Source organism: Mytilus edulis, chromosome 9 (genome assembly GCF_963676685.1).
Source record: "Mytilus edulis chromosome 9, xbMytEdul2.2, whole genome shotgun sequence".
In the NCBI taxonomy this organism is placed as follows: domain Eukaryota; kingdom Metazoa; phylum Mollusca; class Bivalvia; order Mytilida; family Mytilidae; genus Mytilus; species Mytilus edulis.
Window position 1 is genome coordinate 66,657,391 of NC_092352.1, and position 17,703 is coordinate 66,675,093.

The 17,703-nt window shown below is 34.7% G+C and overlaps 1 protein-coding gene across 1 annotated transcript; it reads left to right on the forward strand.

The window, feature by feature from the left end:
• Positions 1-7,965: 7,965 nt before the first annotated feature.
• LOC139490111 (uncharacterized) lies at positions 7,966-13,182 on the forward strand. The gene has a single exon (XM_071276963.1). The coding sequence runs from the start codon at positions 7,966-7,968 to the stop codon at positions 13,180-13,182; it is 5,217 nt and encodes a 1,738-aa protein (XP_071133064.1).
• The last annotated feature ends 4,521 nt before the right edge of the window (positions 13,183-17,703 follow it).

Here is a 17,703-nt window from a genome sequence, read left to right on the forward strand (position 1 = left end):
AGGTTTGTCTGAAATTAAATACTTTCAGCATAGATCAAGAGCTTCTCTGCGTGACATCTTCACTACATTAGGCCTACAAACAGAAAATGATTTAGTAGAAAAGGTCAAGGCTGCAGATTGTTTTTCTGTCTTGCTAGATGACTCTTCAGATGTATCAACCATAGAGCAGATGATTTGTTATGTTAACTTTTGGAATGGAAACGCTTGTGACATTAACTTTCTTTTCATTGAAAATGTTCTAAAAAAATGCATCTTTTGCAAATGCAGAAAACTTGTACACAGTTGTAAAATCTAAACTTGAGTCGTTAGGCCTTGATATGAGTAAGTTATCTGGTGTTAGCACAGACGGTGCATCAGTAATGGTTGGCAAAAAGGAAGGGCTTGTTAAAAAATTGAAAGATGACAACCCTGCCCTTGTTGCCATCCATTGTATTTGTCACCGTCTTGCTTTGGCATGTATTGATACGTGTGCAGATTTACAGTATATTAAGGAAATGGAGGGCCATATGACGCACATTTGGAAGATTTTCCATTATTCTTTTGTCAAGTTAGCAGCTTTAATGAAGGCCCAGACAGAAGTCCACAAGATGACTCATGTCATATGCTAGTTAATATGTATCATCGTTTCGTGCGTATTTTCGTGTAGACCCTATCTAATTAACTATCAAGTTGGTGTCCGAAGATCGCCGACGGTAATATACCTAGATATAACAAGTGAATATAGATATAAATAGATAAAGAACTCGTGCAATTGACTTTTTCTAGGTTTGTTTAGTATCATAGGATAGGTTTACGATATATGTTAATCAATTTTTTTGACCTGTACAACATTGACTTTTTGTGAATCGAATCAGTCAATCAAATGATTTATCGTTGTTTTACTTTTAATGTTGACATTCTTTTCCTTTTAATAACTGACATTAATAACTAACATGCATTATTTATGCGTAACACATATATCTAGCTTATGAGTTAAATTGACTGTCACATGAATACGGACTTAATCATTATAATGAGGTCGAATTATTAACTTGCAAGTGAATAATTCATTATCGATGTTTCTTAGCTCATTTAGACAAAAGTTAACCATATTGGAGGCTAAAAGCGAATATCGTTATTTCACTATTTCACTTTTATTAATGATATTGCAAAAAAGGCAAGAATCGGATTTCCTTAAGGCTTCATACGACACTAAATGAACAATAACATAGTAAACATTTATTTCCCGTGTCTTAGGGAGATATGAAGATTTGTTCACCCAAGAATATTCATATTTCACGAGGGAAATATGATTTTTCGAGTGTGAGCAAATCTTCATATCTCCCGAAGTCTAGGGAAATGAATGTTTTATTCCACTGCCTATGCTTTGTTTAATACCTGAACATAGAATATTAGATTGCATACATTTTTTTTTCTAATCAACTTGTTTTTATATCTAAACACAATATACACATAGATAATGCGGGGTTCACACATTGACGATTATTGCTCCCGTTTGAGATCATACATCGATACGACACGAAAAGTGAAAAAGTCGGATTACTATCCTAAATTATCTGGAATGTCCTATCATTGTCTGAACGCAGTCGCTTAAGTTCGTGACGGATTCCTACGGGTCGGGAAGGGTCCGAATAGTTAGGCGAAGCACCCCGACAGTTAAGCATTAGGTACGTCCCGTAAAATTCGGGAAAACTCAGCCGATTTTGTCTAGTCGTGCCTATGTCGTGACAGATTCTGCTGTATCGGATCAAAATCCCAACAATTTTCTGTGTATTCTGGACGGTGTCCTGTGGAACGGGAATGATCTGGAGAAATTTTTTCATTGCTGTTTTTCTGCCCATTGAGTCCAGATTGCATCCAGATCTTGTCGATTACGAACCGTTTCTTTCCGAAACCGTACCGGAACAGTCCCGTAATTAATACGAAATTGGTCAATGATTATAACCACGTCAGTCTCGCGACAATTACAGAATACAATACGACTGAGACCAGACTAAGCCGTTTGCAATGCGATAGAGCGGACCGTGATAGGATTATGTTCTGACAGTACCTGATCATCCCGAGTTTGCCGACAGTTTTCGAACGGATAACTTCCGTCAGCGTCGGTTCACTGTCTGGTTACTGTCTGATATATATCTGTCGGATTACATTCGGTAGAATCGGGACGCAGTCGTGACAGACTCGGTCGAATTTTACCAGGCAAAAGATACAAATTGGATTATAAGCGGATTGAGAACGGGATTATCGGGATAAATTCGCATGGAAACGGTTGAATATCGACGCTTCCTGAACAATATCTGATTGTTGTCGGGATTAAATTATTTGTTTTACAAATTTTAATTAAAGTTTGAATTTCTATCCACGATTCACAGGATCTTGATCAGACTTTTGAAAAAATTTAATCGGGAATGGTCCTGTCAAGGACGGCAGTAAAAATCGTGAATGTGTGACCTTAGTATCCTCCTAACCCTTCAGTCTACAGTCCCTAATATCTATAGTCAATTGCAACATTTTATGAATACTTGCCTTTTGATTTTTCTTCATTTTCCTAGAAAGTATACTGAAATGTTTCGCATATCCTCGTATAGCAGTTTGGAGAAAGTTTATATCCTTTCCCAAAACTATCTACCTCAAGATTTCAATAGTATATCTGTAATTGTGGTTTCACTGTTTCTGGCATTTAAAAATTTGACTTCTTTGGATGATCTATAGACAAACAACAGAATACAAAACACAACATTGATAACTAAAGACTGAGCAACACGAACCCTACCAAACATCACGGCTGATTTGATGTGCTCCGAAAGGGCGAGCAGATCCTGCTCAATATGCAACACCAGTCGTGGTACTCCTATGCAATACATTGATAATTGTATCAATCTGATTCGGCATCACAGAATGGTGTATTGGTAATTAAATTATTGCAACCGCTGAAAACCATTAGACAATCCTAAAAAAGAAAAGCATATACTGCCCTCCCACCTTTGACCCCTCTGTTTTATTTTCAGACATGGCGGCCATGTTTGTTGACGACGCCAACGACAGACGACGGACGACGACGGACGCCAAGTGATGACATAAGCTCACATAGGGCCCTTCGAGTCCCACGAGACAAAATTAGCATATCACAGATAAAAAAATCAGAGCTTTGAATTTAATTAAATAATAGATTTGAATTCGAAGAACAATTTTAAACAAGTTAGCACGCTTTGTCGTGCAAAAGTATAACCCACTGGTATTTCCAAGTATCGCCATTTCGCCAAGTTGACCGATGAGACATTGTCTAATTTTGAGTTCTTACCTGTCCGGGATATGTCTGATGATTAATGAAATTCGTTATTAACTAGTAAAAGCTATGAGATAGATCGTTTACGTCTAAAGGATAAGTTAACCCTTGCAGAGAACCTAATGCTCTTCACTCTGCAAGAATTATGATTTCCAACAAATGGGTAATTATTGAAGAAATCGGCTTTGATCAAGATAAAAAAAAAAGTCATCTTTTATAATATAACTTTGTTGGTGTTCTTTGAAAGTCAGTTCCACTTTTTTTTCTAGAAGGTTCAATTCTAGAAGCCATTAAGATTTTTACGAATATCACTAATTTCAAACCACGTGATATCAATGTGATTCCACTTTCCTATTAAAAAAAATATCTTATTTCAAATGTCTTCTATTACGGTAAGTATTGACCAAATGAAACTCAGTGGTAGTGTAGAAAACTGATTTATTATAGGAAGCCATTACAATTACTCTTAGTTGTGATAAATGAGAAATGAAATGAGGTGCGAGTTTTAAACATCGTTCTTTTCTTTGTTAGGATAGCATCTATTTAAATCTATAATAAGCATAATAAAATACAATATAGAAAATATTTGAAGACAAAATAAATAACCTTGAGAAATGTACAGTATCGTTTTTTATTAGAAGAGTCATGATTGATCTCGGTGGACAGATGGTTCAACTATCAACAAACTTAGGATACAAGGGCCTGGTTTTCGAAAGTATCATAAGATATGTCATAAGATATATCTTAGGACATATTTTATGATCATTTTATGACTATCATATGATATGTCATAGGATGTAAATCAAAGCTGTCTTAAGAGAGTCATAGCTATGATGCTCTTATGACTGTCATAAGTAAACATTATTTTTATATTATTTTAAATAATGTTTAAAAAGTATAAAATATAAGAATGAAAATGAAAAGTATGAACATATTAATTATTACTATTCTTAATATTTACGAATATTTTATTTTTTTCATTATAGTGAACCTGAAATTTTATACAAAAAGGAATTGAAATATGAGTTGATAATTTGTTTAAATTTAGTTTGTAATATATGATTAATCTTGAACTTCGCTTTCGTGTATCATCATACATGCATTGTTATTTAACTGTGAATACTTTTTAAATTCGGTACATCGAGTACCCGCTTAACGAAATGCCCGTGCACACACGTAAATACAGTACTATTACACGGCCGACACTCGGCTAACCGAGAGATTGGTCGGTTAATCTATATTGAGTATGCGGCTATATCGGCGGTTGGTCTGTTAATCGGGTTGGCTAAAGTCTGTTAATCAGGTGTTATCGAGAAAATCATTGAAAGTTCAGCATGTTTCATTGCATAACTTTCTAATGAAATTGAGAAAGGAAATGGTGAATATGTCAAAGCGACAACCACCCGACCATAGAGCAAACAACAGCCGAAGGCAACCAATGGGTCTTCAATGTAGCGAGAATTCCCGCACCCGTAGGTGTCCTTCAGCTGGCCCCTAAAATATGCATAATAGTACAGTGATAATGGACGTCATACTAAACTCCGAATTATACACAAGAAACTAAAATTTAAAATCATACAAGACTAACAAAGGCCAGAGGCTCCTGACTTGGGACAGGCGCAAAATTGCGGCGGGGTTAAACATGTTTATGAGATCTCAACCCTCCCCCTATACCTCTAGCCAATGTAGAAAAGTAAAAGAATAACAATACGCACATTAAAATTCAGTTCAAGAGAAGTCCGAGTCTGATGTCAAAAGATATTTTCATCATAAAAAGTATTCATGTCTAAAAAAACAATTCAATGTACTGATTTCAGTGGTGTAATTATTATTTTTCTAGCTTCGATGAACAATCTATAAAATGAAAAGGCGGGTTACTCATCAATAAATTTATACACATTTTACACACATAAAATCTACACAAAAAGACGCATTGGTTAAATTTACTTGCATTCAATATTTTGAACATCGAAAAAAGAAAGGCATTATGTTTGTTAACCATATTGATATCATTGTGTGAAAAATCTACACGAAAATCTGTATTTTGGTGACATAAATCAATCTTTATTTAAAACCTGGTCTGTTAATGGGTCGGATGTATAAAACCCAGTCTGTTAATTGGTCTGTTAAGAGTTATGAATGGCAATAAAAGTATAATTTTATTGCTATATGGGGTGTTATTGGATCAAATTAGCAGGCTCACGACGAGCGGCTAAAATATACGAAAACAACACATGAGCAATGAAACATAATATAACATATACGGAAACAACACATGAAATTGAAAATTGATAAAAATGGTTTCAAAAAGTGTAATATTAAAGTAATATTAATTTCATCCAAGAATGATGGCATATATCATGTTGATTCTGTTTAATTGTCATGAATATGAATGACACAAAGTCATCTACATTGGTAATCAGTATATAAATCAGAGATAAACGTCGTAATGTAACTAAACATCAGCAAGTAAAATATATTGGGATGACAAAATATGAAAAATAAAGAAAGAATAATGAGTAAGATAAATAAAATGTAGAAAAAAATGACATAAAAATTTAAAGAATACAGACATAAACAATATCCCCAATCCGGACCGTCATGGTATACACGAGAATCTGGACGGAAACGCAGAATATTGTCGTGTTTCCGGAAATGAAACGGAGTTCACGTCTTTGTTTTTTATCTTCTTGTTATATACACTTATTTTTATATCCGGCACGTTTGGAAAATGTGTTCACGCAAAATTTCGTACAATTTCTCATGAAATTTGTAACTTCACGACACCAAAGCGTAAGTTAAAATGTAGCATATTTTTCTTTACATATGTATAAACCTTTTCTGACAAGTATATTATTTCAAGTCGTCTTAAACAGTTGACAAACATTCTTTTTTGTCATTTTACATGAACTGTTTATCATACCTTTTGTTTACATTAATTCTTAAATCCAGTGTGCTGATTTGTATTTCCATTGCTTTGATTAATATGTTTTCTCTTGAGAAGTATTTAATTTGCGATTTTTGTTATTGTAAACTACTCACTTCGATTCGTGAAAAAAGGCGACTATTTTCTACTGTAAACCACAAGCACATGTGCTACTGTTTTTTACTGTAACTGAATTATTTTATTACATCTATTATGAACTGTGAATTTGCTTAGACTATAAATGACAATCATTGTATAACACAAGTTGAATATTGAACATTTCATTTGACAAAAAGAAAAAAAGATGATTTAAAACCAAATATTGTGTTTTTAGCATTGATACTTATTGTGTACTGTTATGCTAAATTTTTGTAATGCTAATTGTTAGTAAGAATTGCTTATTTTGTATTTTTCAGTTTTTCACCCTCTCCGGAGGTTTGTTTATCAAGTAAAGAATTTGAAGTCTTATTAGTCTTTCTTGTGATCCATAACAGTGAAAAAGCTTCGACCAGTTGTGACAATGGCAACCTACCGAGAACTAAAACAGCATGAACAGATAGACTTCACTCAGATAAAACCGAGTCGTTCAGTTTCAAATCACAGTCACTTATCAAGTAAATCTGATATATCAAGAAAAAAAGCACAATTGAGACGAAGGTTAAATACAGTGCAAAACAGGCTAGTCTTATAAGACAAAAGGCTGCCCTAGAGGCAGAATTAAGTATCCTTCAGATTAAAGAAGAGACTGAGGTGTTGGAGTCAGAGATCAGGATATTGGAAAATGAGTCCAGTGCTCTAGCTAGAATTCAAAAGGGGCAGGGTGCCAGTGGAGGGCAGGGCACTTTTTATGATAAGAAAAGGCACTGCTAATTTTTTTGTCTCCGTTTCTGTGTGTATCACGAGTTATGAATATTTTTTTTTACTGTATATGTTGTGGTTTTTTTTTTAATTCATCATGTCCCAACTTACAAATGGAACTTTTTAACGACCTGGAATGTCTCATTCTTTCATGTGTATAACTAATTTATCAATGTTTAGAATATGGATTGGTAAAAGTATAATTATCAAAAAGAAATTGCAATATTTTTTTTTTTATTTGTTCAAAGACAGTTTATATCCTTAGGTAACATTATTATGTTATCATATATTCAATTGGTTATTTATTTAATTTTTTGATACTAGATAATATTTTGAGGGGACAAATTTGTAATAAGCTAAATCAGGGGAAGTAACTCCAAAATCAATTTCCAAAACGTTTGCGTTAATTAAAAACTATGCTTGTCGCTAACAATTTGAGATGGAAGGCATTTCTGTGAAGACATGGTTTTATTTTGATGACTTAACTTCATTTCTAAAGTCATGAAAGTCTTCATTTATACACTTTCATTGTGACTTGAAGATCGGAAATGCCGACCCAAGCTAAACGCACTCGCTGACACATTCATCAAATGTATGACAAAAATATACATTGTCCTAATTAAATTACCAAGTTATTAACACCTTTGAAGTATTTATCATTGTAATTGATTGTAATGACATGATTAACCTGGGGGCAATCACACAGGTGTCGTGTATGTAATTAACTTGGAGATCAGAAATCGATGAAAAAAGGCAATTTTACTAAAACGGCACAAGAGAATTTTGGAAAAGGACATTAGGGCAGAAGGGCGCGGATGAAGGCACTCAGGGCGTGGCTAAGGGCACCCAGGGCGCGGCGCCCTTCTATTTTGGGCTAGCGAGACCACTGGAGTCCATGGTAGGAGAGGATGATGATCTAGACTCTGTATCTGAATTTCAAAAAGAACGAACAAAAGAATATGTTCAAAATCTACATATACCAGATACAAAACCAATTGCAATAGTGAATACACCAGAAAAGCAATCTCCACAACTTAGCGCATATGCAAATACATCTACACCATATGTGCCTCCTAATGTTAACAACAATAATTCACAAATGGAACTGTGTAATTTGATCACAAAGATGATGGCTCGGAAGGATATTGTTTTATCACGACTTATCAAATACAATGATAGCCCATTTCAGTTCCTATCTTGGAAAGAGACATTTAAAGATGTTATGAAAGAACTTAGTGTGACTCCTTCAGAAGAGTTGGATCTTCTCATAAAATGGCTTGGTCCAGATTCAGCAAGACAAGCAGAAAGTATCAAAGCTGCCAGTGCTAGTGATCATGTTGGTGGTTTACACAAAATTTGGGACCGATTGGATGTTCGGTATGGAAGTCCAGAATTGATTGAGCAATGCTTAAAAACCAAACTTGCTAACTTTCCGAAGTTAAGCAATACTGCCAAAGATTATGAACGCCTGTATGAACTATATGACATATTATGTGAAATCCAATTTGTTAAAAACAATCCACAATATTCACAAGTTCTCGCTTATTATGACTCCTCAACTGGCGTTAATCAGATCGTAAATTGTCTTCCTCATAACTTACAGGAAAAATGGTCAACAGAAGCTATTAAATACAAGAAAAGGCACAATATGTTGTACCCGCCATTCTCATTCTTTGTTTACTTTACTTATGACATGGCAAAATGGCGTACAGATCCGAGTTTTCAGTTTGCTCCGCAGACAAATAAAACTTCTAATCCTGCTAGTATGCAATCTAATTTGCGTGTATCTACTAGAAAAACTGATGTATACACAATAGATGAAAAGCAAGTTTGTCCTATTCATGGCACAAATCACGATCTCAATGAATGTAGAGCTTTCCGTCAAAAGCCAATGACTGAACGTATGGACTTGTTAAAGAAAAACAGGCTTTGCTTTCGTTGCTGCAGTCTTCAGAAACATTTACAAAGAAGCTGTAGAGAAAACATACATTGTAATATTTGTAAAAGTTCAAATCATCCAACAGCTTTACACATTTACCAACAAGACCAAAACATAGATCCATATAACGGCTCTCAATCTGTAAATGACTGTGAAAGTGAGAAGATTCACGAAGGGGAGCTTAATAACCTATCACATGTATCAGCTATTTGTACAAAGATTTGTGGAAATCCGTTAAGTAGTAGCAAGTCTTGTGCTAAGATTTTGCCAATTTATGTTTATCCAAAAAATAAAACACACATGGCTCAGAAAGTATATGCAATCATAGATGATCAAAGTACTCATTCATTAGGTACATCAAAGTTTTTCGATATATTTAATGAGAATGCTGAACATATAAATTTTACATTAGCATCATGCTCAGGCAAAGTATCTACAATGGGTAGAGTAGCAAGACATTATACAATTGAAGCGTTAGATCATAGTACTTCTATAAACATTCCATCACTAATTGAATGCAACGACATACCAAACAACCGTGATGAGATACCATCACCAGAAGTGGCAGCTAGTCATGATCATCTTAACAACATAGCGTCGCACATACCACCCATTGACCAGAATATCAAAATTGAATTACTTATTGGTAGAGATGTGATTCAAGCCCATCACGTTCTTGATCAACGCTTGGGAGGTGACAACTTGCCCTATGCTCAAAAGTTGCCATTAGGGTGGGTGATCGTAGGAGAATCTTGTCTCGGTCAGATTCATCGAACTGAAACTGTAACTGTAAACAAAACTTTTATTTTGCCAGATGGACGCACCTCTCATTTTCAACCTTGTGCAAATGCTTTTACTGTAAAACCTGAATTTATCTTTGAGAGAACACCTTACGATGAAACTATTGGACCTTCAATCGAGGACAAACTATTTATAGAATTGATGGATTCTAAAGTGAAACAAGGGTCAGATAATCGGTGGACTGCACCTCTTCCGTTTCGCAAAGACAGACCTGTGTTGCCTAATAATAGAGTACAAGCAGTGCAGAGAGTTAATTCGTTGGAACGTAGTCTTCGCATGAACCCTAACAAAAAAGAGCATATACTTGAATTCATGAATAAGATGTTTGTGAACAAACATGCTGAGAAGGCACCAAATCTACCCATAGGAAATGAATGTTGGTATCTTCCCTTTTTTGGGGTATATCATCCAAAAAAACCTGGAAAAGTGAGAATTGTTTTTGATTCGTCAGCTAAGTTTAGCGGAACTTCATTGAATGATGTCTTAATAAAAGGTCCAGATCTAACAAACAATTTATTAGGTGTTTTACTTAGATTCCGTAAAGAGGCTGTAGCAGTGACAGCAGACGTAGAACAAATGTTTTACAACTTTAAGGTAACAGATTCACATAGAGACTATTTGCGTTTTGTATGGCATGAAAACAATGAAGTTCATCGCCCTCTTATTGATTACAGAATGACTGTACATGTTTTTGGGAATAGCCCTTCTCCCTCTGTTGCCACATATTGTTTAAGGAGAGCAGTGCAAAATGCAGATAATGACATTCAGGACTTTGTTTATAACAACTTTTATGTTGATGATGGGTTGATGTCATGCCCAGATGTTGAGTCCGCAGTTGACCTTATGAAGCGAACTCAAAAGGCTCTTGTAGATGGTGGTGGATTGCGACTCCATAAATTTGTGTCGAATAGTAAAGCCGTTCTTCAAAGCTTTCCATCGGAAGACTTATCTTCGGACCTCAAGGACCTGGACCTTGGATCTGAAACTCCTCCTGTACAACGCAGCTTAGGACTTTCATGGGACATTTCTGTCGATCAATTTACATTCAAAGTGTCTTCAGAGAAAAAGCCGTACACTCGCAGAGGTGCATTGTCGGTCATTAATAGCATATTTGACCCTATTGGGTTTGCGTCTCCAATTACAATGAATGGAAAACTAATTCTCCGAGAGATGATGTCAGAATCTGGACCTGCAAATTGGGATGAAGATCTCCCTGATCATTTGAAATTAAGATGGGAAAATTGGGTATCCTCATTGGTTCATCTTCAAAACTTACAAATACCACGTAGATATTCAGATATATCATTTTTAAACTCTACACATTTGGAGGTTCATGTATTCAGTGATGCGTCAAAGGACGCGATAGCATCTGTGGCTTATTTGAAATTGTTTGGTGAGAATAAAAGTGAAGTCTCCTTTCTGATGGGCAAAGCTAAAGTGTCGCCAGTACACGGCCACACAATTCCGCGTTTAGAGTTATGTGCAGCTGTCCTTTCCGTCGAGATTGCAGATACTTTGAAAGAACACCTCAAATTAGACTCGACTTGTTTTCATTTTTATACTGACAGTAAGGTCGTTTTAGGTTACTTAACTAATGAAACACGTAGATTTTATGTTTATGTGAGCAACCGAGTTAACCGAATAAGAACATCAAGTTCTCCTAGCCAATGGAGCTACATTTCAACTGATCTGAATCCAGCAGATGTAGCAACAAGAAGCCTTAATACTGTAGATTTACCCAGTTCAGTCTACCTGCAGGGACCAACATTCTTGAGTCAAGATTCAGATATTGGAAAACAAATGTATCCACTTGTCGATCCAAATGATGATAAAGAAGTCCGTCCGTCTGTAGTTACTAATAAAACTGACATTAATGAGGAAGTAGGATTGTCAAGCAGGTTTTCGCGACTTGCATCTTGGAAAAGTCTAGTGAGAGCTATTCAGTTTCTTAAAGCCTTTATTAGAAAGTTACATCAAGAGAGTCCACCTTCTCGACAAGAAGTGGAACAATTTATCATCAAAACAGTGCAAGCAGAGGCATTTTCAAACGATATCAATGCAATTAGTTCCGTTGGTCAGTTACTTCCTACGTCAAATTTATTGTCGCTTTCACCTGTGTTAGACAAACATAATATTCTTAGAGTTGGTGGACGTATACGACATGCAAAAACTGTTGAGCTACATCTTCAGCCAATAATTATTCCAAAGAAACATCATTTAGCTGTGTTACTGACGCGTCACTATCATGAATTGACATGTCATCAAGGCAGACACATGACTGAAGGAGCCTTGCGTTCAGGAGGCTTTTGGGTTATAGGCAGTAAAAGGCTAGTTTCTACAATCATCAGACAATGTGTCACATGTAAGAAATTGCGAGGTCAGTTTAAAGTACAAAAGATGTCTGACCTTCCGGAAGATAGACTCACTCCAGGACCTCCCTTTACCTTTGTGGGAATCGATACTTTTGGACCATACCAAATCATCCATAGAAAAACTAGAGGCTCATCAATCAATCAGAAAAGATGGGCAATATTATTCACATGTTTGGTTTCAAGAGCGATACATATTGAAGTCATAGAAGAAATGAGTAGCGCCAGTTTTATCAATGCATATTGTCGTTTCATTGCTATCAGAGGATCTGTTCAACTTATTCGATCAGATAGAGGAACAAATTTTGTTGGTGCAATACAAGATTTAGGAATCACAGCTGAATTCATTGAAAAGGGCACTGTTGATATAATGCTATCACAACACGGAACTATATGGAAATTCAACCCTCCGCATGCTTCACATTTTGGTGGATCATGGGAAAGGATGATAGGTTTAAGCAGAAGGATTTTAGATTGCATGCTCATTCGTGAGAAAAATAGACTCACACATGAAATTTTAGTTACTCTAATGGCAGAGGTCAGTGCTATTGTGAATTCAAGGCCGTTAGTATCTGTCTCTACTGACCCGGATAACCCGGAAGTATTATCTCCGTCTATGCTCTTAACACACAAGAAAGGACAGGATGAACAAACTATGCTACAATTTGGAACTAAGGACATGCTACGTAGTCAGTGGAAGATGGTTCAAGGACTCGCAGATGAATTCTGGTCAAAATGGAATAAAGAATATTTACATACACTTCAAGTAAGGAAAAAGTGGGAATTGCCGATAAAGGACTTAAATATAGGAGACATAGTTCTCATGAGGGACAAAGAGTTACCAAGACCACAGTGGCCGATGGCAATAGTAACAAAAGTTTTCCCCAGTGCCAACATGAAAATCCGAAAAGTGGAAATTCGAACTATTAGAGACGACAAACCCAGTTCATTCATAAGACCAATTGTTGAACTCATTCCTCTCGTTCTTACTGATCCAAAATGACAGTCAGTTATTTTTGCAACTTTATACTATCTTCTTGTTCAGTACATGTATATTGCTAGATAAGCATAAAATTTGTATTTTTTTTGTGGTGATTTTTTAAAAATCAGAAGGGGAGTGTCGTGTTTCCGGAAATGAAACGGAGTTCACGTCTTTGTTTTTTATCTTCTTGTTATATACACTTATTTTTATATCCGGCACGTTTGGAAAATGTGTTCACGCAAAATTTCGTACAATTTCTCATGAAATTTGTAACTTCACGACACCAAAGCGTAAGTTAAAATGTAGCATATTTTTCTTTACATATGTATAAACCTTTTCTGACAAGTATATTATTTCAAGTCGTCTTAAACAGTTGACAAACATTCTTTTTGGTCATTTTACATGAACTGTTTATCATACCTTTTGTTTACATTAATTCTTAAATCCAGTGTGCTGATTTGTATTTCCATTGCTTTGATTAATATGTTTTCTCTTGAGAAGTATTTAATTTGCGATTTTTGTTATTGTAAACTACTCACTTCGATTCGTGAAAAAAGGCGACTATTTTCTACTGTAAACCACAAGCACATGTGCTACTGTTTTTTACTGTAACTGAATTATTTTATTACATCTATTATGAACTGTGAATTTGCTTAGACTATAAATGACAAGCATTGTATAACACAAGTTGAATATTGAACATTTCATTTGACAAAAAGAAAAAAAGATGATTTAAAACCAAATATTGTGTTTTTAGCATTGATACTTATTGTGTACTGTTATGCTAAATTTTTGTAATGCTAATTGTTAGTAAGAATTGCTTATTTTGTATTTTTCAGTTTTTCACCCTCTCCGGAGGTTTGTTTATCAAGTAAAGAATTTGAAGTCTTATTAGTCTTTCTTGTGATCCATAACAATATAGAATAATATATAAGGACATAAGAGAGTGATACATTGCTAAAAACGAGAGAAAAATAATACTTGTTTAAGAATACACACATGAAACACCGATGGCTGTTGAAACAGTAACGGATTGCGATGTACTTGTTTTGGTGACAAATTCTAGAAGTTTACATGCGCACAACTATGGTGGCAGGTTAATGCCATTTTGCGTTTTAGCGCTTTAGCGTTTTCGCCTTACATATTCTATATGGCGAAAACGCGAAATTGCGAAGTCGAAAACGCGAAAACGCGAAAGTTTCGAGTTTTTCGACTTCGCGTTTTCGACTTCACAATTTCGCCTTTCCGCGATTTCGCGTTTTTGCCCAATAGAATATGAAAGGCGAAAACGCGAGGGGACTTCACCGGCCACTATAGACAATTGTAGTTCTCCTCTGCACTTCTGTAGAAAGAAACTAAACGGAATAAAATGAATTGAAACTTAAAATAACCAAATGTAGCTGCATTCGCTCCTTTCCGTTTACTTCTTCAGAGTGATTTGTAAACAACATATGATTAAGTAATAGAAGAAAGGAACCATTTGATGATGCTGACGAATGAGGGTTTAACGTCCAGTGACAAATATCATGTTGATATGTGAACGAGAATACGTTATATGGTTCGCTACTGACCATAAAATCCATAGGGGGTGAGGCCGGAGGCCGAGTCCCCTATGAATTTTATTCCGTGACCCTCTATGGATCCGTAGGGGTCAGTAGTTAATCGTATAACGAATTTATCGGACGCTGGACTTTTTCTGCGGCGTTTTGTTGAAAAATAAACAATGAAACACAACAACATAAATAGATGACGTCGCCATTAACGCATCATGAACCCCATATGAAACTTACTAACCCCATACGGTCTCATAGGGGTCACCACGTGACGGCATGTAACCAACCACAACGTGATAATTCATCTGTGGTCCGATAAGATGTATTAGAAAGACACTTTTAGTCAAAATTGAGAACGTGCTACTTCGAACAGACACAAAAATTAGGGCTGATTGAAAACGTCAATTAAAAACTCATGCATATTCCAAAGGCCAATCCATATTACGCTATATTGAAGTGACACACCCTTTAATAAAATGCAAAGAAAGTCAAAATCAAATGCTCTTTCTAGGATACTGTGGCACCGTATTGTCATTTTTGTTTACTCAGGAACATCTCATTCTTAAAATTTTCAAGGGGAAAATATAAAGGTAGCAAAATTATTGTCGTGGCTAAAAAAACTCTTAACTGACACAATTTCAATTGTCCAACCCATTAACAGACTTTATTCCCATAATTTTCACTAAAACGTGGTATTATTAACGTTATTTTACAATTATGAAATATTGACTAATGTCAATTTATTTTTTAGAACCACAGTACTATTTTTTGTCCTTTAAATGATATCTAAATTTGTTTGTTTCGTCTTTTATTAAAAAGATTGCTATGCGTATAAGCATAAATACTACATACTTGCGCGACGCCTTTTAGTTTTACTGAAAACTGCGCAGACTAAGAAATGTTTTTACAAGTGCAAAATGTTCTACGATAGACATCATTTTGTCAGACAATTTTCTTTTTTTGATTTGGTTCGTATAACATGCCAAAAATCTGTATATTTAAAAGAGTTTAACATTAAATTAAGCGTTTTACTCTTAACAGACGTATAACCAACCCGATTAACAGACCAGTCGCCCATATAGCCGCATACTCAATATAGATTAACCGACCAATCTCTCGGTTAGCCGAGTGTCGGCCGTGTATTAGATATACTAGGAACGAAATAATATGTATATCTATTGTACAAAACCATAAAATAGAAAAGAATTCAAAATTGTATGTCGCAGGTGATTCAAATTTTATTTCACGTAGTGTGAAAATCTTTACTATTTAGCTAACCGAGAAACACAACAAATATTTTTATTACAATTAATATGAAATATGCCAAAAAAGTCATGAAAAATAATTAAAATTTTAGTTGACAATCATAAGACCATCATAAGTCATGTCGCGAGTGGTCTTAAGTTTACGACAAAAGTTATGACAAATCGTAACTTAGGACACTTTCGAAAACATATCTTACGACTATGACATGTCCTAAGACCATCATAAGACATGTCTTAGTCATAAGATACTTTCGAAAACCAGGCCCCAGATTGTGTACATTTAAAACAGAATTGATTATGAATATATAAAACATGTCCTTTTTGTACCATCTGAGGTTAAAATATAATTAACTTTTTGAAATAACATTGCAAAAAGTGTATAGATATATTCTATACTGTAACATCATATCATTCTGTTAGAATAAGTTTGAATAAAACCAATCAACAGACTTATGATACAGATTGTGTATATTAAACAGAATTGATTATGAATATATAAAACATGTCCTTTTTGTACCATCTGAAGTTAAAATATAATTTACTTTCTTGAAATAGCATTACAAAAAGTGTATAGTTCTATTATATTATACTGTAACATCATATCTATCCGAAATGCACTAGAGATTGAGGGTTCATACAATGTAAGGCCATTAAAAACAAACTGACAAACGTTATTATTTCAATTCCTTCTGAAGTCCAGAATCGGCAAATGATGTACCTGTGGGCATATCACAGGGATTATCTTAAAATAAGATGTGGGTATACAATTGTTGTACGTAAGGAGGACAGTAACAGTTTTAAAATTCACGAGACAGTCATTTTTAATCTGAACGACTACAGTCAATTTGAGAATACACGTATCTCATTCTGAAATTTTCAACAAATCTGCAATAAAAATGAAATCCTTTATTTGGCAAAAAGCATTCAGGAAAACAAGATTTCTGAGAGTATTGCATGGCAAAACATTGTCCCTACCTGCTAAAAATTCAGTACGCCTACTTAATCTGTACCTTGTCATGGTCCAGCTTAATAACAAATTTCATATCAATATCATCAAGCATAACAAAAAAGTGTGGAAAACTGATTATTTGAGAGAATTTGCTAAGCCCAAGAACCATATCTCTTCACAAAATATCATCAGAACCGAACAAATTAGAACGTGATCTGTGACTTGTCATGGTAAAACTATATACCAAATATCAAATCCATATCTTTAGGTATGACATTAACAATTCGGAAAATTGATTACTTGCGTGCATTTTCAAGTCCAAGGGACATAACGCTGCACAAAATCATTACACCGGAACAAAATTTAAATTTGATCTTTTACTAGTCGTCATGATACAACTATATCATGTACTTATAGATTATCGTTGATCATCTCAACGAAATTGATTTTCTCGCATGGATACAGATTGTGTATATATAAAACAGAATTGATTATGAATATATAAAACATGTCATTTTGTACCATCTGAGGTTAAAATATAATTTACTTTCTTGAAATAACATTACAAAAAGTGTATAGTTCCATTATATACTGTAACATCATATCATTCTGTTAGAATAAGTTTGAATAAAACCAATCAACAGAATTATGATACAGATTGTGTATATTAAACAGAATTGATTATGAATATATAAAACATGCCATTTTGTACCATCTGAGGTTAAAATATAATTTACTTTCTTGAAATAACATTACAAAAAGTGTATAGTTCTAT

Excerpts from the sequence above, each read along its gene's own strand:
- LOC139490111 (XM_071276963.1), top strand. The coding sequence starts at position 7,966 with ATGGTAGGAGAGGATGATGATCTAGACTCTGTATCTGAATTTCAAAAA.